The following is a 27,749-nucleotide window of genomic DNA, read 5'->3' on the forward strand; positions in this document are numbered from 1 at the left end:
GCTTGTTTTAGTGCTTTCTGTTGGAGTTGGCCAGCTCTTCCTGTACATATGTTGGTTTTATTTTTTTTTTCTTATATCCTGTTTTTTTTTTTCTTTGTTTTGTAAAGAGAAGAAAAAAAAAAAAACAAACAAAAAAAAAGAAAATTATTTTTCTTTCCCTCAGTACACATTCTTCAAATTATAGTGTTTGTTAAATAAAATGAAAGATTTACATTTAATTCTGTGTTGGCTTGTTGGGATTTCTCACCCCAGGATCTCACTGGGAGTCTCCAGGATCTTCTCCCAGGGGGTCCCAAGGATCTCACCCAGGATTTTTCCAGGGAAAATCTTCCCACAGGGCCTCCCCAGCCTTCCTGGGGTCACCAGGAGCTTCCCTGGGATCTCCCCCAGGCTCCAGATCTCTCCAGAGGGTCCCCAGCATCACGCCCAGCTCACCCCAAAATGAGACCTGGGGGTTTTCATGCATGGCGGGAGGGTCCTGGACATCCCAGGGTCTCCAGGATCACCCCAAAGAGAGCCTGGAGGGTTCTGGTTCAACCCCCACCCCCTCCAGCTTCTCCCCCGGGTTTTGGGGGGCAGCCGGACCCCCGGGCACCCCCCGGCCCCGTCCCCACGGGCACCTCCTCGGTGCCACTTTGAATTCCTCCACCTCCAGCGGATTAATCATTTTATTTATGAGGCTTAAGGGCCCAAATCCCGTTAAAGCCGGGGCTTTGCCAGATAAACAGCCCGCTTTGGGGGCAGCGCGTTTGTGAAAACACAATTAGCAAACCCTGTAATCTGCACTAATTACCGGGCCATGAGCGCCGGCACTCGCCGGCAGCACCTGCACCATGGGGGACACGGGGGACACCGCCGGGGACACGGGCGGGGATGCGGCAGCTGCGCCCCGGCGCCCGCCCGGAGCCTCCTTCACCATCGAGTACCTTCTGTCGGGCCGGGGCGCTGGGGCCGCCCCCAGCCCGGAGCCCCCCGGGCCGAGCCCCCCGGGCGCCCCCCGGGCCCCGCCGGAGCCCGGGGACAAACCGGCCCAGTCCTACATCGCCCTCATCTCCACCGCCATCCTCTCGTCCCCCGAGAAGAAGCTGCTGCTGTCCGACATCTACCAGTGGATCATGGACAACTACCCCTACTTCAAGAACAAGGTCAGGGTTGTGGGGCCGGGAGCGTTTTCTGGGAATTTCCCCCGATTTCCAGGGTTTGGGGTGAGCGGTGGGGACTGGGCTGGGGAGCTGAGCCGGCCTCGCTGAGCCCGATCTGCCGGGAAATCCATCGGGGATCCCCCCCAGAGCTCGGCCCTGGCGGGGTCGGTGCCTCCATTGGGGGTGCCCCCATCGGGGCCGGCCGGTTCGTTGTCTCCGGGCTCGTTCCTGAGCCTGCCGGTGTCGGCTGCCTCCGATCCTCCGGGAGAGCGCCGGGGCCGCTGGCCGAGCCCAGCCGGCTTCTGCAGGGCTGGGGTGGGCACGGAGGGGCCGGGGGCTCGGCCTGAGTGACCCCTCCGGCCCTGAGTGACCCCTGTGGGCCTGGCTGACCCCTCCTGGCCTGAGCGACCCCTCCAGCCCTGACTGACCCCTCTGGGCCTGACTGACCCCTGTGGGCCTGAGTGACCCCTCTGCACCCAGGAGAAGAGCTGGCGCAACAGCGTCCGCCACAACCTGTCCCTTAACGAGTGCTTCGTCAAGGCCGGCCGCAGCGACAACGGCAAAGGCCATTTCTGGGCCATCCACCCGGCCAACCTGGAGGACTTCGCCAAGGGCGACTACCACCGGCGGCGGGCCCGGCGCCGCATCCGCAGGTCAGGGGCTGGGGGGCTCTGAGGGGCTCTGGGGGCTCTGAGGGCCCAGGGGGCTCTGAGGGGCCCAGGGAGCTCTGGGGGCTCTGAGGGGCTCTGGGGGGCTCTGAGGGGCTCAGGGAGCTCTGGGGGCTCTGAGGGGCCTGGGGGGCTCAGGGGGTCACCGAGGAGGGGTTTGGGTCTCGGCGCTGACCTCGCTGTGTCTCCCCTGCAGGGTGAACGTCGGCTACTTCCACCCCTACGCCCTGTACGGCCTCGGCTGCTGCTGCCCCTGCTGCCCCCCGGTGCCCCCCGGTGCCCCCCGGTGCCCCCTGCCCGAGCGGCCGCGCTGGGGCTGGGGGCGGCTGCCACTGCCCCGGGGCTCCGTGCCCGTCCTGCCCCGGGGCCCATTCCTGTGACACCCCCGGGGACAGCTCTGCGTGTGGCCGGTGTCCCCTCCTTCCCCGGGTCACCCCTGTGTGTGTCCCCTGTGTCACCAGTGCCACCAGGACAGGGCTCATTCCCGGGGTCTCCACATCCCCATCCCGTGTCCCCCCCCATGCTGTCACCCCACAGGACACCCCAGGATGGCACCGCTGTCCCCCCACTGCGAGGGGACACTGGGGACCCTTTGCCTTCACTCCCTAACAGAGCTTTCAACTGAGGCACGGCCTAAACTTGGACTGATCCCTCCCCAAACCCCCCTGGACACCCCCAAACCGGGGGTCCCCCAATCCGCCCCCCGCGCACGCTCAGGCACATATGGGGCTTAAACCCTGCAGCGGCTGCTCCTGCCCTAATTATTCCCTTACTAATTGTCCCTGACGCCCCTAATGAAAATCGCGGCTCCCAGGTGTTAAGTGGCATTAGGGCGTCTCGCTAAGAAAGACGACTCGGCCATAAATCCCGGGATAAAGCCCCAAAGCCCCGAACAAGGCAGATTATGACACAAATTAATCCCCTCCCCTCGGCCGTGCCCTCTGGGGGGGCCGGGCTGGCTCCTGCCCCCACACCCACATCGGGATTTGGGGGCATTTTGGGCCATTTTTGGGGGGTTTTGGGGGTGTGGGGTCACCCGTGCACCGCCCTGTCACGGTTTGAGGTGGCCCCATGGGGTTGGGGGGGTTTGGGGAGGGGGGACACCCCAAACGTGTCCCCTGAGGCTCCTTAAACCGCGGCCATCTGTCCCCAAACGCGATTAGGGTGCCCTGACCCCCCCTCAGCCCCCCCCGAGCGGCTTAATGGGGCCGGGGGTGCTGGGGGGGCGCTGGGGGGGGCGCTGGGCAGACTGGGAGGGTGGGACCCCCCCCCCTTTGCTGTTGTTCTGTAAGGGAGGGGGGCTTTGTTCCATTCGGGGAAACTGAGGCACAGCCACAGGTGGAGACAGAGCCCCCCCCATCTCAATCCCCTCCTCAGAGCAGCCCTGGGCACCCCAAAATGGGAGGAACATCCCCCAAAAATCTCCTATAGTAGTTCTGGAGCCCCCAAAAATCCCCTATGTAGTTCTGGAGCCCCCAAAGTAGGGGAAGCTCCTGCCCCCCCAAAAAAACCCTACAGTTCTGGACCCTCTGAAATAGGGGAAATCCCCCCAAAATACCCCCCACAACCTGGAAACACCCAAATCAGGGGAACTCCCCTAAAAAATCCCCTAAGGAGCCCTGGACATGCCCCAAATGGAGGAAATCCCCCCAAAATCTCCCCCATTCACAGCCCTGGACCCTCAAAACCCCAGGGAACCTCCAGCCCCGGCCCTGCTCCCCCTGCCAGGGGCTCCCCAGCCCCAAAACCAGCAAAAAACCCCTCAAATCATTAAAATCCCACCAAACCCCCCCAAAAAATAAGGGGGATGCCCCAAAAGAGAGCCAGCGCCCTCCATGCTCTCCTCCCCCAAGAAATCCAGCGGGCTCCGGGTGTATTTTTAATATATAGTTTATTTCTCTCTTTTTTTTTTTTTTTATTTTAAAGCCCCCCCCAAAGTGCAATTTTTATTATTTTAATTTTTTTTTGTCGTTTTTTGTCATAGCTTTTATTTTTTTTTTCCTCATCTCCCCCCACTTTATAAAGAACTATCAAAGTTACAATCTATGGAATGTCTTTTCTGTGCTTTATTTATTTTTTTTCATATATTTCTTTATATTTATTTTTTTTCTCTCTCTCTCTCTCTCTCTTCCTTTCCTCTCTCCTTTTCCTCCCTCCCACCCACCCCCGAGAAAATCCTCACCAAAAAAAACCAAAAAACCAAAAAAAAAAAATGGAAAAAACACATAAAAACCGCTGCAACCTTTGCGAGTGCTTGAAGATAAAGAATCTCTTTAATAGATTATATAGAAAGACGCAGGAAAAAAAAAAACAAAACAAAAAAAACACCAAAAAAGGGAAAAAAAAAAAAGAAAATAAAATTAATATTTATAATAAAGTGGCCCCACCTCGAGCATCCTTTGGGGTCCCCGGGCCGAGCTCGGTGTCCCCCCCGTCCCTGGGGACATTTCAGCTCTTGCTGTGTATATATATATATATATATATATAGAGATAGATAGATAGATAGATAATTTTATTATATAAAACACAATTTAATGCAGCATTTTGCCCCCTCCCCGCCCCAAAATTTCCGTCCCGTTTTGCTCTTTGTTTTTTGTTTCTCTTGATTGAAATTTAAATTTTTTTTTTCTTGTTGTGAATCCAAAAAAAAAAACCAAAACCCAACAAATTAGAAAATTTTAGAGAGAGAAATTCAGGGGGTTTTGTCTTGATTTATTATTAAATTATTAAATAGTTAAATTTAGGTGGGGGAGGGGGAATTGGGGCTGGGGGAGCTCTAAAGGGTTGGGGGGGCCCTAAAGGGGGGAGGATGAAGGAGAATTTTGGGGTGGGGAGGGGGAATCAGCCCTTTCCTGTGGAAAAATGAGAAATGAAACCCCTCCCGCTCAGTTTGGGGGGCAGGATTCCCCCCCAGAGCCCATTCTGGGGGAAAAAACCCCAAATTTGTCCCTTCCCAGCCCAGCAGGGGGTGCAGCCCCTCCCTTGGCACCCCCAGACCCCAAAGCCAGGATTAAACCTGGGCTGAGCCCCCCAAACCCAAATTAATCCCCCAAAATTGGGCTGAATCCCCCAAAACCCAAATTAATCCCCCAAAATTGGGCTGAATCCCCCAAAACCCAAATTAATCCCCCAAAATTGGGCTGAGCCCCCCAAAACCTGGGCTCTGCACCCCAAACCTGGATTAACCCCCATCAAACCCAGGCTGAGCCCCCCCAAACCTGGATGAATCCCCCAAAATTGGGCAGAATGCCCTCAAACCTGGATGAATCCCCCAAAATTGGGCTGAGCCCCCCCCCCAAACCTGGATGAATCCCCCAAAATTGGGCAGAATGCCCTCAAACCTGGATGAATCCCCCAAAATTGGGCTGAGCCCCCCAAACCTGGGCTGACCCCCACGGGGGGAGGTGGGATGGGGGAAGGAAAGGGGAGGACACACAAATTTCTTCCTCTTTAAAATAAAAAAAAAAAAATCCTTTTTTCCTATGTCCCCTTGCCCCTGCTTGGCTTTGATCCAAATTTTATTATTTAATCATTTATTATTATTAATAATAATAATAATAATAACTTTTATTATTATTCCTCTCTCTCCCTCTCTCTCTTCCCACCGTAACTCAGCACTTTCTTTGGCAACACTTTCATACCAACCTGGATTCAAAAAAGAAAAAAAAAAAAAGAAACAAAAACCAACTCAAACGAAATTAAAATTAATCAGAATAAAGACAAAAATCTCGATGCTGAGCTACGGGGGGGAAATTTTGGGGTGGGGGGTTTAAGGCGACGGGACAGGGACAATCCTGGGGGATTTGGAGCTTTTTTTTTTTTTTTTTTGCTTTTTCTTGATTTATTTTTAGTGCAAACTTCACCTTGTGCTAAAGTGTTGCCAGTGGGGGGGACAGGGGGGGACACGGGGACATCGCTGGGGGAATCCTGAGTCTGCTCCTCTCTCCTCTTCCTCCTTTGTGCTCTTTTTCCTTTTTTCCTTCTTTCTTCCCCTATTTTTCTCCCCTTGCCCTCCCCCCCAATTTATTCCTTCTTTTCTCATTTTTCCCACCCCCTTTTTTCCTTCTTTAATTTCTCATTTTTCCTTCTCCCCACCCCTTTCTTTCCCTTATTTTCCCTCTTGTATTTCTCCCCTCCAATTTCCTTTTCCCCCAGTTTTTCCTCTGTTTTTTTTATCAATCCCCCCTTTTTTTTTCCTTCCCCTCACTCTTTTTCCCCCTTTTTCCCCCCTTTCTCTGCACACCTGGGAGCTCCCACCCCCTTCACCCCTTCCTGGTGCTGCTTCCCCAGAGCCCCCAAAATTCCTTCGGGGTTGGGAAGGGGGAAGGAAAAGCAGCAGCGAGGGTGGGAAAACCCCAAAAACCAGGACAAGAGGAGCCACCACAACCCCGAGCACAACAGGAACCTCCACAAGTCTCTGTTTACAAATCCACACAAAGGAATTTTCTTTGCATATTCCCAAAAACCCGCAGCCAGTGCTGCCAGAGGGTTGGCCCCGCTCAGAGCCCCCCAATTTGGGATCTGACCCCTTCCCGGTGGGATTCGCTGCCCAGATCCCAAATCTCCTGCTCAGGGAGGGATGGGGATCCACAGGGACCTGGGATCCCCGTTTTCCTGCCCAAAGGGGGAACGGGAGGAACACAAATCCCTGGGATTTGGGATCCCTCCAGCTCCTTCCCAGGAAATCGCTGCCACATCCCTGGAGGGATCCAAACCCATGGGTTTGGACAAAACCCCAAAGCCAGCCTGGGCCTGGGTCCCTCCAGCACCTTCCCAGGGGGATTCCCTGCCCAGATCCCAATTTCCCAGCTCATATCCCAATTTCCCTAGGCAGATCCCAGTTTCCCTGCCCAGATCCCAATTTCCCTATCCAAATCCCAATTTCCCAGCTCATATCCCAATTTCCCTATGCAGATCCCAATTTCCCTCTCCAGATCCCAATTTCCCTATGCAGATCCCAATTTCCCTGTCCAAATCCCAATTTCCCAGCCCAAATCCCAATTCCCTGCTCAGATCCCAATTTCCCTCTCCAGATCCCAATACCCTTGCCTAGATCCCAATACCCTTGCCTAGATCCCAATTTCCCAGCTCATATCCTGAATTCCTTCTCCAGATCCCAATTCCCTGCTCAAATCCCAATTTCCCTGCCCAGATCCCAATTTCCCTCTCAAGATCCCAATTTCCCTATCCAAATCCCAATTTCCCTGCCCAGATCCCAGTTTCCCAGCTCATATCCCAATTTCCCTATCCAAATCCCAATTTCCCTGCCCAGATCCCAATTTCCCTATCCAAATCCCAATTTCCCAGCCCAGATCCCAGATCCCAGTTTCCCAGCTCATATCCCGATTTCCCTGCTCCAGGTGGGATTTTTTCCAAATCCACAGGGATCCCAACACCTCTGCGCTGGCACTGGCTAAAAAAACATCGAAAAAAATAAAATTATTTCTACAAAAAAATAATTTAAAAAAAAAACCAAAAACCCAAACAAACAAACAACCTCCTCAAGGCTGTGGGGAGCAGTGAGCGAGCCACAACCCCCAGGATTCCTGCCTAAAATTCAAGCTTCCATGGATTTTTTTTCTATTTAAAATTCCCGAGGGTCAGGGCATGTCACAGAACCTAATTAGCATCTTCCTCCCATCCTCCAATCTCACTTGGATTCTGCCTATATTTGTATTTTTTTCTAGGTTTTTTTGTTAAATATATATATATATATACACATTTTTTTTTCTTACAAAAATAAATTTAGGCTTTTTTTTAATAATATTTTTTTCTCCGTAGAAGTCTTTTTTTTTAAAGTTTTTTTTTTGACTTGTAAACATCTTGAATCTTGCTTTTTTTTTTAAATTAAGATAAAGTGAGCTCAAAGTACCCGTTCCATCGCAAAGTGCTAAGACTTCTTTGTTTTCTTTTTTTTTTTTTTTATTATTTTTAAGCTTTTTTTTTGGAATTTTTTATTGCTTTTTTTTGTTTTTCTGCATTAAATAAACATCCATCTCTTCCCCCAGCCCCACCACTCACCCCACCCCCAGCACACACTCCCCTCTCACTCCCTCTCCAAAATACATTCGGCCAAAACCTGCTCTTTGCTTTTTTTCTTTTGAAAGTAAAAACACCAAAAAAAAAAAAAAAAAAAAAAAAAAAAAACAAAAAAAAAAAAAAAAAAAAGAAAAAAACCGAAAAAACCAACAAAAAAATTAAAATAAAAGGAAGAGAATCTAAAAAGTGCTTTGAAAATAAAAGGGCTTAAAATCTCTCTGGTTTTTTACTCTTTTTTTTTTCTTCTTTTTTTTTTTAGCATTTAAAAATGTGCATTTAGAAAACAGGTGACCAACTCAAAGGTGCCTTTTCCCCCCCGAGGGTCGGGACCCGCCTCTCCAGCCATAGAGCATCTCTAGATATATATTTATATATAATTTTCTTTTCTTTTCTTTTTGGGAATGGGGCTGGGGGGGGGCAGGCTGCTCCCCCTCCCCAAAGGCCTCCTGCTCCTTTAGGGGAGACCCCAAAGAAACTTTTTGCCAAAGGGATTTGGAGGCGTTTTTGGGGCCGTGCTGGGGAGGGAAAAATTCCCTGGGGGATGGGGGGTGGGGGAAAAAAATTCCCTGGGGGGAGATTTGGGACCCCCCAGCCCCAAATTCTGCCGGCAGCGGGGGCTGGGCTGACTCAGGCACTTCCTGGGCACTGCGGGGTGGGGACGGCTGTGGGGACATGGGGAGGGACAGGGATGGACACAGGATGGACACAGGGATGGACACTGAACCCACGGCACGGCTGAGCCATCCCTGGTGTCCCCATCCTGGTGTCCCCATCCTGGTGTCCCCATCTCCAGCGTCCCCAGCCCCGGGTGCCCGACACAAACCCTGCCGAACCTGCTGCCCTCTCTCACATGATTTTTTTTAATTTTTTTTTTTTTTTAGGCAATTTTTCCAGCAATTTTTCCCCACCCGGAGCCCTCGCTGCCCGACTGAGCCTCGCACTCAGGGGGGGCTGGGGGGACAGACCCCAAATCCTGACCCCGATCTCCTGGGAAGGAGCCCCCGGCCCCCAAATCCCAAACCCCGCCCTGCCACAGCCCTTCCAACTCCTACCACTCCTTTTTTTTTTTCTATTTTTTCCTTTTTTTTTTTCTTAAATAGATCTCTCTCTGAAATAAGTTTTTTTTTCTTTTCTTTTTTCTTTTTTTTAAACATGTGTTTGGACACAAAATAAAGCTTTGGATTTACATGGAAGCTCTTTTCCATGCGACAGAGCCACTTTCCATCCCCACCTCGTGCTTCCCTAGCGTCCTTGCCTTTCCAAGAAAAGGTCCTTGGCTATGAGGGATCCTCGGGGGAGAGCCCCGCTTACGATGGGAAGATTGGAAAACGTTAATATAATATCTCTCTTTTTTTTTTTTTCTTTTTTTTGTAGCTTTTTTGGTTTTTTCCTTAAAAAAAAGGGAGAGAAACATCTTTTAAAGAGAAAAATCGGAGGAAAAGTACTAACTAGATTTTGTGACTTTGTTTGTTTTCAGGTTTCATCGTTTCATCGGTTGGGGTTGGTTTTATGGTGGTTTTTCTTGTTTTTCTTTTTTTTTTTTTTGGTTTAGGAGAGTCCTTGCTCATTACCCTCATCCGACCCTCCTGCTACATTCAATCCCGGCGCTTCGTTATTGGAATTCTCCTCAAAGTGCTGCTGCTGCTGCTGCTGCTCCTCGCTGCCCGTGGCCGTGTCCTCGGGCTCGGGGGCCGGGATGCTCCCGTCCTCCGTGGGCGTGGGGGGCATGGCCCCGCCGGCCTCCCTGACCCGCGGCTTGCGGCCCCTGCGCGACGGGATCCCGTTGCATCCATCTTTTTTAAGGTGCCTGTGCAGGTGGTCGGAGCGGACGAAAGTCTTGCAGCAGCTGTCGCACTGGTACGGCCGCAGCCCCGTGTGCACCCGCATGTGGTTCTTCAAGTCGTAGTTGTGGGCGAAGGCGGCCCCGCACTGCTGGCACAGGTAGGGCTTCTCCCCCGTGTGCTTCCGCATGTGCACCTTCAGCTTGTCCTGCCTGCGGGGACACACGGACACGTCAGGGACTGCGGGGAGGAGGTGACATGGGATGGGTGGCACTGGGAGGGGGCTGGCGCAGCTGGAGTGGGCATGGGCAGCAATACAGGGCTGGAACCAGGCTGAGCAGCTCCTGGTGTGGGGATGGGCATTGGAACGGGGCTGAGCAGCTCCTGGTGTGGGGATGGGCATTGGAACAGGGCTGAGCAGCTCTTAGTGTGGGCATGGGCATTGGAACAGGGCTGAGCAGCTCCTGGTGTGGTCATGGGCATTGGAACAGGGCTGAGCAGCTCCTCGTGTGGGGATGGGCATTGGAACGGGGCTGAGCAGCTCCTGGTGTGGGGATGGGCATTGGAACGGGGCTGAGCAGCTCCTGGTGTGGGGATGGGCATTGGAACGGGGCTGAGCAGTTCCTGGTGTGGGGATGGGCACTGGAACGGGGCTGAGCAGCTCTTGGTGTGGGGATGGGCATTGGAACGGGGCTGAGCAGCTCCTGGTGTGGGGATGGGCATTGGAACAGGGCTGAGCAGCTCTTAGTGTGGGCATGGGCATTGGAACTGGGCTGAGCAGCTCCTCGTGTGGGGGAGCAGCTCCTGGTGTGGGGATGGGCATTGGTGCTGGGCAGCTCCAGGTGTGAGGATGGACACTGGAATGGGGCTGAGCAGCTCCTGGTGTGGGGCTGAGCATCACCCAGTGCAGGGTGTGAGGGTAGGGTCACACACTGTCACATATGGGGTCACACAGTGCCCCATATGGGGTCTGAGCAGGGTTGTGGGGTCACACCCTGCCCAGCCCAGGCTGGTCACAGCTATGGGGTCACACATGGCTCATTCGGGGCCGGGCCAGGGGCCAGCAGGGCCACGTGAGCCATCGCTGCTTCCTGGAGGCAAAGCCAGCCCCGAGCACGTGGCCAAGCAGGGGAGCCCCCCTTCCCTCCCCAGCAGCTCCTGACCCTTCCCAAGGGATCCACCCCATTCCTGCATGGACCACTCAGATCTCCGCCCTGAACGTTCTCCCTTTACCCACAGGATCCCAAAAATCCTAAAGCTCCAGGGAAGGATCAAAGCCCCAAGGTCGTGTCCAGCTCTGAGTGACACACAAAGTGGCTTGTGAAATTAAAATCTGGCATTTTATAACCTCCCAAACTCTTCTCTTCTTTTATGGGAGCTGCTCCTCCCCCTGTGACCGCAGAGGAACCAGGAAACGCCAGGGAGCAAAAATCCCTGAGCAGGGCCGGGCTGGGTGGGGAACACCCGGCTGGAGCAGCCCCCTCCTCCTCCTGCCACACCCCAAACCCCCTCCCAGAGCCAGTCCCTCCCACCGAACGGGGAAGGCATTTGTTTCCCGTGGATGGGGAAGGAAAGCAAAGGAATAATAGGGAATAAATAATAGGGAATAAATAATATGGAATAAATAATATGGAATAAATGGAGCTCGGGGCATGGGAACAGCGATGCCAAGGACAGCTCCCTGACCCTGTCCAGGCTTCCCAAAGCTGCTGTGGGAAGAAGCAGGAGGATGTGTTTTGGCTGGAACCTGGTGGTTTAGAAAAGCAGCTTTTTTACAGGGGCCAGGCCCTCCTGGGAGCCAGCACGGAGCAGATCCTAATCCCATGGAATGGGAGCAGATCCTCATCCTACAGAATGGGAGCAGGGTTCCTCATCCCACAGAATGAGAGCAGGATGGAAAAATGATGAGGTGATCCCACCAACTCCCCCTCCCCACAAGTCCCTGTGCCTCCCCTCATCTCGCAGTGCCAGCAGCTGCCAGGGACCCTGTGGCATCTCCAGGGCCTGCAGTGCCCTGCATGGGGCACAGGGGGGGATGGCTGTGGGGTCGCTGTGGATGTCTATGGGGTGGCTCTGGGGTGGCTGTGGTGTCGCTGTGGATGGCTATGGGGTGGCTGGATGGCTATGGGGTGGCTGTGGATGGCTATAGGGTGGCTGTGGGGTCCCTGTGGGGTCGCTGTGGGATCAGCCCCGGCCCTGGAGCAGGGAGGTGCCGCGTGGCAGGGCCGGGGGAGCGGGGAGGGAGGGCTGGCACCCTGCCCCTGCCATTATCTGCATTCCTCAGCTCTCCAACGTGGGCTGGGCGCGGCCGGACCAGGGGAAGGGGCAGGACACGGCCTCCTGCCCCTCGGGCTGCGCCCCGGGCCCCGGGGATCCCACACGGATCCCACACGGGATGGAGCCCCCAAAGCACCAGGGGCCTGGAAGGGCCGGGGGAAGTGGCACAGTGGGAACATCTGGGCAGGCAGGGAAAGGGAAAAGGAGCAGGGAAAGGGAAGGAAAAGGGACGGGAGCAGGGAAGGGAGCAGGGAAAGAGAAGGGAAAAAGCAGAGAATGGGAAGGGAAAGGGAGCAAGGAAGAAACAGGGAAAGGGAGCAGGGAAAGGGAAAGACAAGGGAAAGGGAGCAGGGAAAGGGATCAGGGAAGGGAAGGGAGCAGCCCCCAGGCCGGGCAGCCCACGCTGCCCCTCGCAGGGCCAGGGCTGCTCCAGGCTGGGACCCAGGCCCAGCCCCACAGAGCCGGGGAGAGGAGGCGGCGCCCGGGCACAGACTGGAGTGAACCGGAGCAGCCCAAACAATGTCCCCTTTCTTTGGTGCTCCCGTGGCCCAGGCAGGGAGCAGAGCAGCCCTGATTAGGAACGGGGCCGTGGCAAACGCCCCCGGGAGCTGCACCGGGGCTGCAGAGCTTGCTCTGCCAAGGACACGAGTGGGCTCCGACCTCCCTCCAACCCAGCCACGGCCACCTCAGCCATGCCATGGGCCATGCCCAAACCATTCCCCTGCTCCTGCCTCGATGGACAGACCAAGAGCTGCAGCTCTGTTTCCCCATCATGTCAGGCTTCCAGCAGAGCTCAGCACGTCAGGACAGCAGGATGGTGGCACTGGCCATTGAGCCAGGCCCCTTGAGATAGCTCAAGTGTCACACCCCCAAACTGCTCCCTGGAAAACTCTGGCCTCCAGCCCCAACTCACCAGTCAGGATGGAAATGAGTTGAGCAGAGAGATAAAATCGCCCAGGACCAGCCCTGGGCTGGCTCCCTGGGTGAGGGGAGGGCCAGGTTTAGGTGCAGCCCCTGGGTTTGGGTGCAGCCCCAGGTCTGTGTGCAGCCCCCCGGCCCAGCCGTACCTGGTGAATCTGACGTTGCAGATGTTGCACTCGTAGGGCTTCTCCCCGGTGTGGGTGCGGATGTGGCGCGGCAGCTTCCCGGCGCCCTGGATCACCTTCTCGCAGATGGGGCACTTCTGGAATGCTTTCGCCCTGATCTTCTTCTCCACCTTCTGCGACCAGGACGGGTACACGTCGCCCTCGCTGGAACTGCCGAAATATTTCAAGTAATAATCCATGACCCCGTCCTCGTCCTTGCGGTCGTCACCGTCGCCGAGCTGCTGCCGCCCCACCGAGTTGATCATCTGCTGGAGCAGGGCGCTGGCGGCCAGGTCATCCACCTCCCTGGCGTCGTCCTCCGTCTCCGTGCCCGTGGGGATGAAGCTGGGCGAGTCCCCGGCCTCCTGCGGGTCCAGGGGGCCCCTGGGGGTGCCCCCCTCCTCTTCTGCCGGGGTGGCCAGGCCGCGGCTGCTGTAATGTCCGTTCTGGGAAGGGGAGAACATCCCGCCGCTGACCGGCTCCTCGTCCTCGCGCTCCAGCCACATGGCCGGGTTGCTGTCGGGGTCACAGTCACTTGCCTTTGGTCTTTCGGTTGGGGTGGCTTGCGAGTAGAAGTCCAGGCCGTTGCAGTTCGACTCCTCCTCCTCCTCTTGGCCTCGGAAGTTCAGTCTCTGAAGGTCTCTCAACTCTGGGTTGGTCCACGGAAAGCTGCCTTGGTGGCCGTTCACGGGGTTGCTCTGGAAGAACTCCAGGTACTCTTTTGCTCTGAGATGGTTCCTCTGATCAATTTGATCTACTGTATCCATCTGGTCATTTTTGGCCAGAATCTTCCTCTCCAGGAGATCCGTGCAGACATCCCTGACGGCCGGGATCTCCAGCAGCGTGGCGGCGTTGAGGATGTCGTTGACGTTGGAAGTGCTGACGGTGAGGGTCGCGGTGTAGGCGAACTCCAGCAGCGCCGACAGGGCGTCCGCACTCACAAAGTCTATCTCATACACGTTCTGCTGGTCCACCACTAACCCTGAGGTGAAGAGCTTCTTGAAGTACTGGCTGCACGCTGCCAGGACGGAGCGGTGGGTGGGGAACTCCTGGCCTTCCACCAGGATGACCACGTCGCACAGCAGCCCGTTGTTCCTCTGCTCATTCAGGCTGCTGAGGATGTCGCTGCTGTGATCCGGGAACGGGATCCCTATGGGGCCGTCCACGCCACCCGCCATCTTCCAGGCTAAAGGCTGTGGGGAAGGAGGGCAAAGCCGTGAGTCAGAGCTTGGAGACATCGGGAGAATCCCCAAATTCCTGAGGGAAGCACCTGGCAGTGTGTCCCTGCGCCTCTCCCATCGTCCTGCCCGTCCTGTGCTTACCTGGCGAGGAGGAGGAGGAACAGAGGCCAGGTGCTCTCAAGAGAGAACAGCTGAATTAGCACGGATCCGGGCCAGAGCAGCAAGCCTTGGCAGGGAGCTGGCATCACCCAGCCAGGCAGCACCTGGAGCGGGCACAGCTGTGCCCAGCGTGAGGCCACAGCAGCCTGAGCCTCCCCAGTGCATCCCAGTGCATCCCTGGGGGCATCTCCCAGTCCCATTCCTGCTGGGAAGGTCCCCAGCTCAATGGTGTCACCGCTGGGAACACCATTCCCATCACTCATCCCTGGCTGCCAGCGCCCCTGGAGAGATGTGGGCAGGGAATATCCTCTGGGAAGGGCAGGGAGAGGGAGCCCCGGCCTCCCCACGCTGCTGCTGCTGCAGGTGTTTGACAGAGCAGAGCTGATCCCTGGAAGCTGAGGCAGCTCCTGCTCCTTCCTGGGAGCAGGAGAGAGGAAAGGACACTGGGATCACCAAGTGCCAGCACCAGACCCAAATCTTGGACAGGTTCCAGCAGAAGCAGCAGCTCTTCCCAATGCCAAGGGTTTGTTTGGGACAAGATAAATAAATAAAGTCACTCCTGACACATCCACTTGACTCCAAAGGCTGGAAAAACCCAGCCTTTGCTGGGAAATGGGCACTGGGGCCTGACTGTAGCCTGAGCAGCCCCTAATTCTCCCACAATCCCAGAAATTAGGAATAACATTTCCCTCCTGTCCATCTCAAGCAGCAAATCCACACGCTCCTTGAAGCAGCGATGCCTTTGCTGGAAAATCAATGTAATTCCCCCATCCCAAGCACTGGGATCAGCAGGAGCCAAGAAATCCACGCACAAACCGGTCCAAAAATCACCCCAGCACAAGGCTGGAGTATCCAGGTTCCTGACTTCCAGATGGGGAAACTGAGGCACGGCGGGACGTGGGCCTGTCCCAGGCCACGGGGGGACGGATGAGTCAGGATGGATCCAGAACAGGAATAATTATTCAGGAAGCAACTCCCAGCCCCGGGTCCCAGCACGGAGCAGGAGCCCAGGTTGCACAACTCCGGCTTCCCCCACCCACCCCCGGCCTCCTCAGTAGTTTTCCATATTTACTTATTTTTGAAACGTTTTGTTAAGCCCAGAAAATAAGTTTAACTTTGGCACCTTCCTGTTTTATACAGAGAAAAGGCAGGAGAAGGCAGGTCTGGAGCAAATCCCTGGATAACCAACAGCAGGAGGACACCAGGATTCAGCTCCCAGCAGGAACGGGATGGGGGTGAGGAGGAGGAGGAGGGAGGACCTGGGGGGCTGGATGTGCAGGGCAGGCACCGGTCCTGCCACCAACACCAAACACCAAAGCCAGGCGGCTTCCTGAGACTCCTGGGATCAACTCCAGAGCCACCTCCTGAGCTCCAGGCTTTGACCTTTAAACCCTAATTTCATGATTTTTTACATCAGGGAGGAAAGGGCTGTTCGGTGGCACCACTCCACACTGAGCCCTGGCTTCAGGTGTGACCTTGGGCAAGGTCACCCCATCCCAGGGGATCCCAGGGGATCCTGAGCTGGGGTTCCAGGGCAAGGTCACCCCATCCCAGGGGATCCCAGGGGATCCTGAGCTGGGGTTCCAGGGAGGCTTTGCTGCCTCAGCCCCACTCCCACCAGGGCAGCTCCAGAGCTCCCCAAAACCTGACTGGAGCAGATCCCACATCCCTGCCAGCCCCAAAACCAGCACTGGAGCTTCCCCCTCTTCTTTCTCTCTACAAGAGATGCTTTACAAATGTTTTCCTCCCAAACCCAGTGAACTGGAGCTGCGTGCAGTGTCTGGAAGCTGCGGGCAGGGGTCCTGAGGGAGCTGTGTCTGTCCCCCACACAGCCCAGCTCTGAGGAGCAGCCAGACAAGGTCCCCCCCAGCCTGGGGGCTGCGATAATCATCCCTACAGTGTGGGAATGGCTGCAGGGTCATGAGACTGCCACTGGAGCCTGCTCCAACTCGGCCACCCCGCACACAACACGGCCTTTGTGTCCCACGGCCGCGGTGGCCGGGGATGGTGGGGGCAAAGGGGGCGTCCTGAGCCCCCCAGGAATGGGTTCAGGGCCTGGATGCTCCAGCCACATCTGGAGACTGAGTCCTTACAACATCGCCCCCATTCCCTTTCCAACAGCTTAGGGATTGCCAATGGGAAACGGAGCGTTCCAAAGGATGGATTTGGGGTTTTGGGAACTTCTTGAGTCTTTGTGAGGTGGGTGACTCAAAAGATGCTCCAAGCACCCCAAATCCACTGTTTGCTCATGGCACCAGGGCTCAAGGCCACGATGGAATGGGCAAAATCCACTTGGGAATGTGCTGAAGCCAGGTGACAAGTGACAAAAGCCGCTGGCACAACCACAGCTCGTCCCTCCCTGGCAAGGCAAGCTCTGAATGGGCCACCAAGGGGGAGCCTCAACTACTGACCTGAATTTCCCAGCAGCTCCATTCTCTCCCTGTCTGCCTGGGCTGTTCCAGGTCCCTGGCCCAGACTGGGTGGCTCTGCAGGGCTCTGAGGTGCCACATTTCACCCCAAAAGTGGCGCTGGGGGAGAAGTTTGGGAATGGCCCAACTGAGAGGGAACCATCGAGGTGAAATACAGCCCGTGAGGAAGAGGGGTTGGAGCAACAGCAGAGCCCTCCAGGTGATTTAGGAACATCATTGACAGCCCTGGTGGGACTCCCTGTGCAGCCCCAACCCTGCTTCCAAAACCCCAACACAGCGGAGCTGTGGCTATTCCAGCTCCACAGGTCAGCCTGGCACACACAGGCAGGAAAAATGTCATTTTTTGGGTGGTGAACGGGAGTGAGCGAAGTTCTGCACCTCCCTGAGCTGATGTTCCACATCCAGCTGATTCCCCATCGCCTTTGCACGCTGCTCCTCAACACTGAAATGGAATTCCTGAGGTTGGAAAAGCCCTCCAGGATCACTGGGTCCCACCTTGTCCCCAGCCCAGTGCCACCTCCAGGGTTGGGGACTCCCTGGGCAGCCCCTGACAATGTCCAATCATTCTTTCCACGCAGAAATTGTCCCAATATCCACCCTGAACCCGCCCTGGTGCAACTCAAGGCTGTTCCCTCTTGTCCTGCTGTCCCGTGGGAGCAGAACCTGACCCCTCCTGGCTGTCCCCCCAGTCAGGAGCTGTGCAGAGCCACAAGGTCACTCCTGAGCCTCCCCAGCTCCCTCAGATGTTTTCCAGACTCTTCCCAGCTCCATTCCCTGGGCTCACTCCAGCCCCTCTGTGTCCTTCTCACAGTGAGGGGCCAAAGCAGGACACAGCAGCCGAGCTCTGACCTCAGCACCCAGTGATTTTATTTTCTTTTTTTAAACTCAATTTCTCACCTCTCTCCTCCCAGACCCCCCCAGCCCACGAGCAGCACCCAGAGCTCACTGAAACCCCTGAGCTTGTGCTTCCCTCAGCAGGATGTCACCCAATCCCTCTCCTCCAGGAGCTCTGGAATTTGACATTTACATTCAAATGAGACGACCACATCAAGATGGGATCCCAACCAAAAGTGCTGACAAAACACCTCTTTAATTACCAGTTTTCCACAGAACCTCAGTAGTTGTTTTTCCTTTTCTCTTCACTTCTTTGCCTTAAAATTTAGAGGAAGCTGAGCAGTTTGGGAGGGCTCAGGAACACCCAGGTGGGAACAGGGAACAGCCAATGCTCTCTATGTGCTCTAATCCGGAAAAGATCCCAAAACCTTCCAAAGGCAGAGGTGCCGCCCTCTGCAGCAGCACAGGTGAGAACTTGAGCAACACCTGGCACCTGCTCGGGGCAGAAGGGAGAATCAGCATCGCCCTTTCCATGCAGCACGAGGCAAAACGGCTTTGGGGAATTCTGCAATGCACACAGCAATGCAGTTTCCTGGGAAGAGCTGAGCTCTGGGAGGTGCCCGTGGATGCTGAGGCTGTGGGATGGAGAGGGACTTTGGACATGAGTGTGGAGGGACAGGCTAGGAGGGAATGGATCAAACTGACAGGGCAGGCTGAGAGGGGATATTGGGAGGGAATTCCCAGCGCAGCTGTGGCTGCCCCTGGATCCCTGGAAGTGTCCAAGGCCAGGCTGGAGCAGCCAGGGATACTGGAGGATGTCCCTGCCCACGGCAGGAATATTTAAGGTCCATCCAACCCAAACCATTCTGGAATTTGGGATGCTCAAGGTGCCCAAGGATCTCCAGTTGCTCTGGGATTTCTTGGAGCAAACACACATGACCAAGGCAGGGCAGCCATGGCAGCAGCACCAGAGGAGAATTATTAAAATAATGGTGCTTTACACCAAAAAAGCCACCACAGGGGCTGCTGATAATGATCCTTTACACAAAAAGCCATCCCAGGGGCTGCTGCCCAAGGCCCAAACATGACCCCAGCACCCCCCACCACCCTGCAGAAATAGGGCATTTCCCCTGGAACAGCTGCCACCCCACAAGTCCTTCCCTGTTCCCATTTAGGGACAGCCCATCCCAGTGCCCCTGTCCCTCTCCCAGCTCTGCCAGCCTGGCTGCAGGCAGCTCTGTGGCCACGGGGAGCAGAGGCAGAGCCTGTGCTGGGAGCAGCCCAGGACAGGCCCCAGCAGGTCCCACTCTGCCCAGGATCCACCCGAAACTGCACCGAGCCTCGGGACACACACCTCGCACTGCGGAGCTGGGAACGTGGCAGGGGAAGGGGAAGGTTCTGCCTGCCTGGGAGAAGTCACAATTCCAACCACAACACCGAGCCATGGACACTCAGCTGCTCCCGACAAGGAAATGTGCTGTCAGTGCCTTAGGGCCAAACTATCCCAATTATTTGGACCTGGAGAACCAGCTGGATGTTCCTGAGAGGAAGACCCTGCACATCAACAGAAGGAACTGCACTGTGGGAAAAATCAAGATTAAAAACCCCTCAGCCTGCTTTTATTTTAAATAGAACTACATTTTCAGTGGTGCAGTGGGAAGAAATCTTCGGTCTTGAGAAGGCAATGGAGTCGCCAATGGCAAAGAGTGAATCCCAGCTTTCTTCTGTCCTGCCTGGACACCCATCTGGGGTAACATGACCAAGATCATGCAGCTCTTGAAGTGAAGAGATTGGAGCAGAACCAGTGCCCTGCAAATATCTGTGGGCTGCTTTGGACAATCTGGCTCTGTTTCCCAAGCATGGGCACCCATCCCCTCCAGCCCCTGCCCAGCCCTTAACAGGGAAAAGCGACCACAGCCCTGGATTTGGGATGTGAGGAATGAGGAATGAGACTGAACCACACCAGGAGGGTTCAGCTGGTTCCCAAAGAGGCTCCAGATCACAACCCTGACTAAACCCTGCTCCAGGGGCTCCTCAGAGGGGTTGCATTGCTCTGGTCCTTCCAAAGATCAGAGCATCTCACTTCTTGTAGGGGTTTGGATGCTGGAATGCTGCTGCAAGAGCTCTGGAGACCTTCCAGTGCCTGAAGGGGCTCCAAGAGAGACAGGGAGGGATATGGAGGGACAAGACAAGGGGGAGTGGATTCAAACAGAGCAGGTTTAGATGGGATGTTGGGAAGGAATTCTTCCCTGTGAGGGTGGGGAGGGACTGGAATGGAATTCCAAGAGAAGCTGCGGCTGCTCCATCCCTGGCAGTGCCCAGGGCCAGGCTGGACAGGGCTTGGAGCAGCCTGGGACAGTGGAAGGTGACCCTGCCATGGCAGGGGTGGCACTGGATGGGCTTTGAGGTCCCTTCCACCCAAACCAGTCTGCGATGAGGCAAAGACTCCAATTCCAGGTGAAGTGCAAGAACACCTGAGATGTTCTGGCAGCTCCTGGGCTCCAGCAGCTCCCCTGCCCCAGCCCAACCTGACAGACTCGTGGTGAGACCAACACAGCCGGGCTGACCTGGCCAGGCCCCAGCTGCCAGGGAGCTTTTCCTCTCCTGCTCTCAAGGATGTGCCCACAATTCCAGGGAGGAATTCCTTCCTGATCTCCCATCCATCCCTGCCCTCATTTTGAAGCCATTTCCCCATTCCCCCTTCCCGCAGCACTCCAGGCCCAGGGAAGAAGCACCTAAAGCACTGCAGGAACAGCCAGGAAAGGAGAATCCCACATCCTGCAGCTTCTGGCAGGAAGAGCAACTGCTCCCACTCAAGTCTGGATGGGGCCCTAGGTCTGAACATCCCTCAGACCCTCCACGAGCATCCCAGGAACTGTAATGGAATAAAGCAGGAACCATGGAGGGACCACCATGGTGGGGCTGGAGGTCTGGGATCCCTCATCAGCGACAGGGAATTGTTGGGAATGCTGCTATGGAGCCACCAGGAAGAAAGGGGCTTGTTCCTCTTGGTTCTCCCAAACTGCCTGAGCTCCAGTGGTTTTCACATGCTGGCCCAGATGAGGCTGGACAAGCCAGGGGTGGAATTGTTCCAGTGGAAGGACAAATGTCACCAAGAACAGGCTCATCCCAAAGGCCTGGGCAAGACTCTGCATCTCCCAGGAATCCTGATGGTGCTCCCAGCGCCACGGCTCCCTCCCCAGGGATTCACCTCTGCAGCCCAGGCAGAGGGGGATGACCCAATGCCACATCCCACAGCTCCCTGGGATGGAACTGGGTTGGGATTTCCTTGCAGGGCACAGCACAGCTCCTGGGAAACTTCAGTTTCAGCTGCTGGCCAAGGGCAGGACGTGGATCCCAATGGTCAAGTGGCCAAACACCGGTGCTGTTCCAGAGCCTCCCCAGCTGCCACCCCCAGCCCTGACAGGACCAAACTCCTCTCACGTTGCAAGGTGAGCCTGAACTGGTTCCTCCACCCAGCCCTCCTTGCCAATTTTCTCCTTTGTCATCAGAGGCTGGATTTAATCCGGCAGGAATGTGCCTTTTAGCCCAGGGAGTCTCCCACCCGAGCTCTGGGTGTGAGGGTTATTTTGGGGTGAGAAGCTCCTCCATCCCCAGCACTGTCACTCTGCCTCAGCACAAAAGTCCATGGCACCAACTCTGTGTGCTGGGATTGTCCCCAGCAGCACCAACAGGTCACAGGAATTCCCCTGCACAGAGACAAAACAAACCTCAAACTGAGAGCTGCTCAAAGACCCTCAAGCCCTGCTCCAAACCCACCTCTGTTCCAACAACTCCCAGGCCTCCCTCAATCCTCAGGCTAAGCTGAGTCCACCTGAGCTCAGCCCAGAGCCCAGGAAGGCTGGATACCCTGGAACTCAAGGAAATTGTTTTGCTGCCCAAACAAACCCTTTTCACTGTGCCCCAGTGTGCCCACACTGCTGCAGGCCCTCCAACAGGTTCTGTCCCACCTGGCTCCTGTGGGAAAGCTCCCTGGTTTTGGGAGATTCTGGACAACACCAGGCCGTGGCTGAGCCAGCCAGAGCTCTCCAAAATACTTCAGAAAGTCTCAGGAGTTGCAGGGAAAAAGGGGAAGAAGTGCACAGAAAGCACGAGGCTGTGTGTGCTCCAGTGCTGGCTGCAGGAGCTGCTCTCTCCCAGGAGTTCTTTTCCAACCTGGGAGCCCTGGGAGCCTGGAGGCACCGGGATCCAGGCAGGAATAAGCAACTGCTTTCCAAAAAGGCAGCGTGGGGCCCCTTTGCAAGGGAGCAACTGAGGACTCCAAGCTTTAACCCCCGGCACGGCCCAGCTGCTCCAGGTTGGAGGACAACCAGAGCAGGTCACGCTTGGACACCCCCTCCCCTTCAGAGGCCAAAGCCTGTCCCCACTCCAGCCAAAATCCTCCCAAAGTCACTCCAGAGTTTCCTTGAGAAAAACCAATCTCATCCACCCCTTCACCCCACATTTGCCCTCTCCTGTCACAGCTCTCGTGGTCTCCTGAACTGAGAGAACCATAAAAACTGCTCAAACCCCAAATCCCCCCATTCCCACAGGTCCCAGACAGCATTTACCCCCTCCCTCCATGTTCCCCAGCACATCTGTCACATCTCTCCTGACTCCTGAACAGAGAGCCCTAAGAACTGCTCAAACCCCAAATCCCCCCATTCCCATTTGCTGCAGGAGCCCCCAAAGCTGTCCCCTGTCCCAGGACTGTCCCCCCACCACTCCTGACGCTCCCTGCCCGAGGCTCTGGCATCAATCTCATTGCCTCAAACAACACCTCGCAGACCTGTTGTTCTTTTCCACACTGGGAAATGGGGGAGGACAAAAAAAAAAAAAAAAGGGGAAGCAAATAAAAGAATAAGCCTGGAGTTTGGTGAGAGAGCAGGGCAGGGCAGCCCCTTATGTAATTCCCAGTTTGTGGATTAACAGACAGCTCGTCCCGCCATTCCCGGCTCCGGGGGATGACGAGCAAAAGCGAATCCCCGGAGCAAATGGGGCTTCATCAACCACGGATCTGCCTCCTTCCTTCCTGCCCTGCTGGGATGCACGGGGGGAATGCTGATCCCTCTCTGCTCTGCCTGTCGGGGCAGGAGGCTCCGGGAGCTGCAACCTGTAGCTACAAGCCCACCTCGGGCACCTTCCCAGCTCCAGCAAACAACGGGAAAAAAACTCATTTACTCACTGGTTCCCAGCGTGCCGGTGGGAAATAAGGAGGTGCACGAAGCAGGAAGGAAATGGGAGCAGGAGTGGAGTGAAGGGTGGGGAGGAGGGAGTTAAAACCCAGTGCTGGGAGCGGGCAGCATCCTCTGCTGTGGAGAAACCAGGCACAGGGACAGGTCCGGAGAGGGGCACGGGCTCCAGGTGGGCACAGGGGTGGGGAACAGGAGAATGATCCCGAGTTTGTGCCCAGGAGGATGCCAGCGTTCCAGCCGGTGGGCACAGGGTGGGGAACAGGAGGAGAACGACCCCGAGGGTGCTGGGATTTCATGCCCAGGAGGATGCCAGCGCTCCAGCCGGCCAGGCCAGCGCTGGCAGGTCACGTTCCCGGCTCTCTGGCCGCACATTTTTCCAGGGATGGGCGATGCCAGGGTGCTGGGAAGCCGCTGCTTGCCAGGGGATCTGCGGCTCATCCCACCGCCGTGCCCTTGGCTCCCACCTGCAGCCCCGGGGCAGCTCGCAGCAGTCTCCAGTTTCTCGCACCTCGTCGCACTAAGCCGAGCCCTATAGTTCCCTTGCACCTGCAGCCCGAGGCTGCTGCGGGACATCCCCGGCTCCCCGCGCCGGTGGGAACGAGCCCCACCGGGATCCGGCCCGGCCGTGCCACCGGAGCCGGCGGTGCCAGCGGGCGGGTGGGAAACTGAAACTGAGCGCACGGAAGGCGATACGGGCAGGGGGCTGGGCGAGGAACAATCGGCCCTGGCTGCTCTGAGAGGATCCCAGCGCCGGCCTGACCTCGTTTACTCCCGCTGACGTCCTCGCAGAGCTCCTGTGGGACGCTGCAGGCACAGGTACAGGGATGGACACAGCAGCAGTTGGGATCAAAGGGCCACGGGGCTGAGGATAAACGCTTCCCTTAGCCCAGACACTGCCTGTCTTCCTCCCTTTCCCTGAGTTCTACTCGTCAAAAGGCTTTTAATTACAGACTGGGACCGGTCTGCTCAAATTTGAGGTTAAGGCTGGTTGAGAGTGTAGTTAAAGCAACTGTTTATTGCCTGGACTAGGAGAGATAAGGAGCAGGGCTCTAATTGCTCGCCACACAAGCTCATCTTCCAAAAAACTCAGCATCCCGAGATGGGGAGAGAACCCTCAAGTGTCAGTTTAAATCAAGATTAAACCACAGTTCTCAAGCATTTAGACTCTGTCTCCAACACACACACGGGATTTTTAGGTGGGACACCTGCACGGGACTCGATCCTGCAGTTAAACCCCAGCACTCGATCCCAAAACAAGGTCTTGGAGGGAGACAGGAGCACCCAAACCACCAGAGAGCCTCGATGGCAGCATAAATTTCACCCCTCATTTGCGTCCCGTGCCCACATCCAAATTCCCACGCTGGGAGAACAACTGGAATTTTTAATTCTGCTTCCAAAAAGTCACCAAACACGAAGGGAGCCCGGCCGCCCTCACCGTGCCAAATTAATTCCACCCAGCTCCTCCACAGAGCAGAGCTCCTCATGAAGCCACAGCTAGAGATCTTCACCAGACACACGGCCACGAGATGAAATACGAGTGAAAAACGATTAATAATTAAAAAAAAAAAAAAGGCAGAGGAAGAGTTGCAGAGCAGCAAAGTGAGGAACTACTTTCATTCACCACCACATTTATTAAGAGCTCCTGCCTTGCAAAACCCTCCCTGGAGTTACTGAAGCAATTAAGGCTTGGTGGAAAAATCCCACCATCTCACCCGTGTTTGGGTTGCGCCTCTTCACTCCCTCTTTCACCAGAACAAGCCTAAACAGGGGCCAGAATGAATATCAAACAAGAAAGGCTCCTCTCTAATAAACTCCTCAGTTTCTCTTGGTCTCTCTTTTTTTCTTTTTTTTTTTAAAGAAGTTGAAATCCAACAACTCCAGCAAAACCATCAGAATTAAAGCCAGCCCAGCTCTTCCTGCTCAGCCTCCAGAAGAGCCCACACGCTGCAATTTCCAACCAGGACGGGCAGAATCCTTGAGAAATCACACAATTCCTTGAAAAACACCACCACCAACCACCCCAAACACTTTTGGAAAGCGCCACGATGACCTTTTAGCTCCGCTGCTACGCCGAGCACAACTTCAACCCTCATTAGGTTGTAAATTCTTCCAGGCAGAACCTTTCTCTCCCCGTGTCCATAAAACAGTTATTATATAAGTTATGGTTTCGATAGCCAGGACAACCAACAGCCCTGGGAACACGGCTGCTCTTGAACTGGGACGGCAGCAAACTCTCACCACCAAGAGTCCTTGAGCCCAAAGAAACTTTGGCTGCCCAAAGCCGAGGGTCTGCAGGAGCTCAGGGAACACGGAGAGCCAGGCAGGGGCCAGGCAGTCACGTCGGCTGGGCTCGTACAACAGGAACTGTCGCTTTCAGTGGAGGAACATTGGGATTCACACGTTCTGGTGCTGCTGCCGGAGTCCCAGGGCTTTCCATGGAATCATGGAATAACCTCAGCTGGAAGGGACCCACAGGGACCATCCCGCCCAGCCGCTGACCCTGCACAGACACCCCAAGAATCCCACCCTAAGAATGCTGTCCAGACGCTCCTGGAGCTCTGGCAGCCTCGGGGCCGGGGCTATTCCCTGGGGAATCTGTCCAGCACCCCACCACCCTCTGGAAAAAGAACCTTTTCCTGATCTCCAACCTCAGCCTCTCCTGATACAGCTTCACAAACCAACTTTTCCCACACGCCTGGAACAACACAGCCAAGGAACCCTGTCCCTGGCAGTGCCCGGCTGCCAGCCCACGGTCCCAGCGATGTGTCCGTGACTCTGTCCCGTCTCCAGCCCCACCAAGCACCGCTCCGAGGGGAAGAGGGCAGGGACCTTTGCCTGTGTCACGGGGGCCTCAGCACGGCACGGCGCTTTTGGGCACCTGACCGGAACCACCATGTCCAAACCCGAGCCCCGAGTGGGGGATGACGATGAGGAGGCAGTGCCGGCTCCCCGGGCACGCGGGGAATGTTTTGGCAGCACCGAGGGATGCTGCCCCTCACGCCGAGCCCTCGCCGCTGCGCAGTCCCGCGGGGGGAGAGGCTTATCCCGCCGGGCTCCTGCGGGCAGCAGCGCCCCAGCCCCGCGGGGGGATTATCACCGCGGCCCCCCCTGCCCGCAGCCGGCCGGGGGGAGATAAGGGACGGCCGAGGGGGGTAAAAACAACCCCGGGCGCGCAGGGCCGGAGCGGGGCGGGCAGGGCCGGGCCGGCGCCCCCCGGCCGCCAACGACCTTGGGGTGCGCGGGGACGGCCCGGCCCGACGCCCCCGCACGGGGCGGCCCCGGGGACCCCACCCATGACCGGCCTCCCCCCGCCGGCCCGGGCCGCCCCCCGCGGGGCCCACAGGGAGCCTTGGCCGGGCGCCACGACCCCACCCCTTCCCCCGGGCGGGCGGGCGCCGCAATGGAGGCCGGGGGAGGCGGGGGCGGGGGGCGCCGAGGGGAGGAGGGGGCGAGGTGTCGGTGGCGGCCCGCGCGGGGCGGCGGGGCGGGCGGGGGTCGCGGCGGGGCCGGGCCCGGGCGGGGGTCGCGGGCCCGGGCAGGGGGCCGCGCAGGCCCCGCCGCGCCCGTCCCCGGCCACCCCGCGCGGCGCCCGCCATTGGGCCGGGCGGCGGCGGGCGGGGCGGGCGCGCGGGGCGGAGGGCGCGCCCCGATTGGCCCCGCCCGCTGCCCATCAACACGCCTCCCGCTCGCCGCGCGCGCGGGGGCCGCCGGAAGCGCAGTCCGCTCGCCCACCGGCACCTGCGGCGCGGCGCCGCCGAGGGACTACAACTCCCGGCAACCCCCGCGCTCCACTCCCCCCCCTCCCCCCGCTCCCAACCCTTCCCCCTCCGCGACCCCCCAGCACGGCCCGGCCAAGTACAACGTATACGGAGGGGCGGAGGCGCCCCACCCCCCGCAACGGACCCAACCGACCCCTCCCCACCCCCCACTCCCCCCACCACCCCCGGGGAGGGGGAGGGTCAGGCCCGAACCACCCCCCCCCATGCGCGACCCCCCGCCAGCGCCCACCCCTCAGTTCCGTACCGGGCGGGGGCCGAGCGGTCCGGGCGAGCGGGCGGGCCGCGCCGTGCCGAGGCGGGCGGGCCGGGCCGTGCGGGCGGGCGGAGCAGGCTCTGGCCGCCCCGCGGAGACTGCTCGCCGAGGCCCGTATGCGGCTCCTTCCTGCTCCGGCCGGGGCCGCCCCGCTCTTAAAGGGGCCGCGCGCCGCCCCCCGCCCGCCGCCCCCGCGGGGCGCAGCCGCCTCCGGCCGGGGGGGGGCGCAGCGCGGGGGGGGCGCGGCCGGGGGAGACCCCAGGGGGGACCCCGCGGACCCCCCCCCAGCGCGGGACAGCGCGAGCCGGAGCCACGCGTGTCGCACGGTGTCACCTCCCCCCCGGGAGTGTCACACACACGGACCCCAGACCCACACGTGTCGCACGGCGTCACCTCTTCCCCAGTCAGTGTCACACAGACCCCAGACCCACACGAGTCACTCGGTGTCACCTCCCCCCTCCTGTCAGTGACTCGTCAGTGACTGTCAGTGACTCCCCCAGACCCACTCGTGTCCCCACTGGGCCACCCCCAGGTCCCGTCTGGGTCACCCTGCCCACGGGTCACCCTGGTGTCCCCCAGACCCCCTCGTGTCACCCCCCGGGGCACCTTCAGCGGCCCCAAACCCACTCGTGTCCCCACTCTGAGCCCCTTGGGGTCACCCTGCTCACCTGTCACCCCCTGGAGCCCCTCTGTGTCCCCAAACCCACGGGTGTCACCCCACGGGTGTCACCCCTCGGGGTCACCCTTTATGCTCCCCACCCCCAAAGCCACTCGTGTCACCCCTCGGGTCACCTCACGCACGAGTCACCCCCTTCCCGCGCCCCCAGACCCACGTGTGTCCCCACAGGTCACCTCCCCGTCCCCCCAAACCCACTCGGGTCCCCCCCACGGCCACCTCCCCGCGTCACCCCACCCTGGCGTCACCTC

The 27,749-nt window shown here is 57.4% G+C and overlaps 1 protein-coding gene across 1 annotated transcript; it reads right to left on the bottom strand.

Annotated features, from left to right (window-relative positions):
• Window positions 1–8,977: 8,977 nt before the first annotated feature.
• Window positions 8,978–26,860, bottom strand: ZBTB7A (zinc finger and BTB domain containing 7A). Its single transcript, XM_030966518.1, has 3 exons — window positions 26,814–26,860; window positions 12,975–14,185; window positions 8,978–9,842 (listed from the first exon to the last, which is right to left on the bottom strand). Exons 2-3 carry the CDS (start codon window positions 14,168–14,170, stop codon window positions 9,398–9,400), a joined length of 1,641 nt encoding a protein of 546 aa, XP_030822378.1. The 5' UTR covers window positions 14,171–14,185; window positions 26,814–26,860; the 3' UTR covers window positions 8,978–9,397.
• Window positions 26,861–27,749: the final 889 nt, after the last annotated feature.

This window comes from Camarhynchus parvulus, chromosome 28 (assembly GCF_901933205.1).
Source record: "Camarhynchus parvulus chromosome 28, STF_HiC, whole genome shotgun sequence".
In the NCBI taxonomy this organism is placed as follows: Eukaryota; Metazoa; Chordata; class Aves; order Passeriformes; family Thraupidae; genus Camarhynchus; species Camarhynchus parvulus.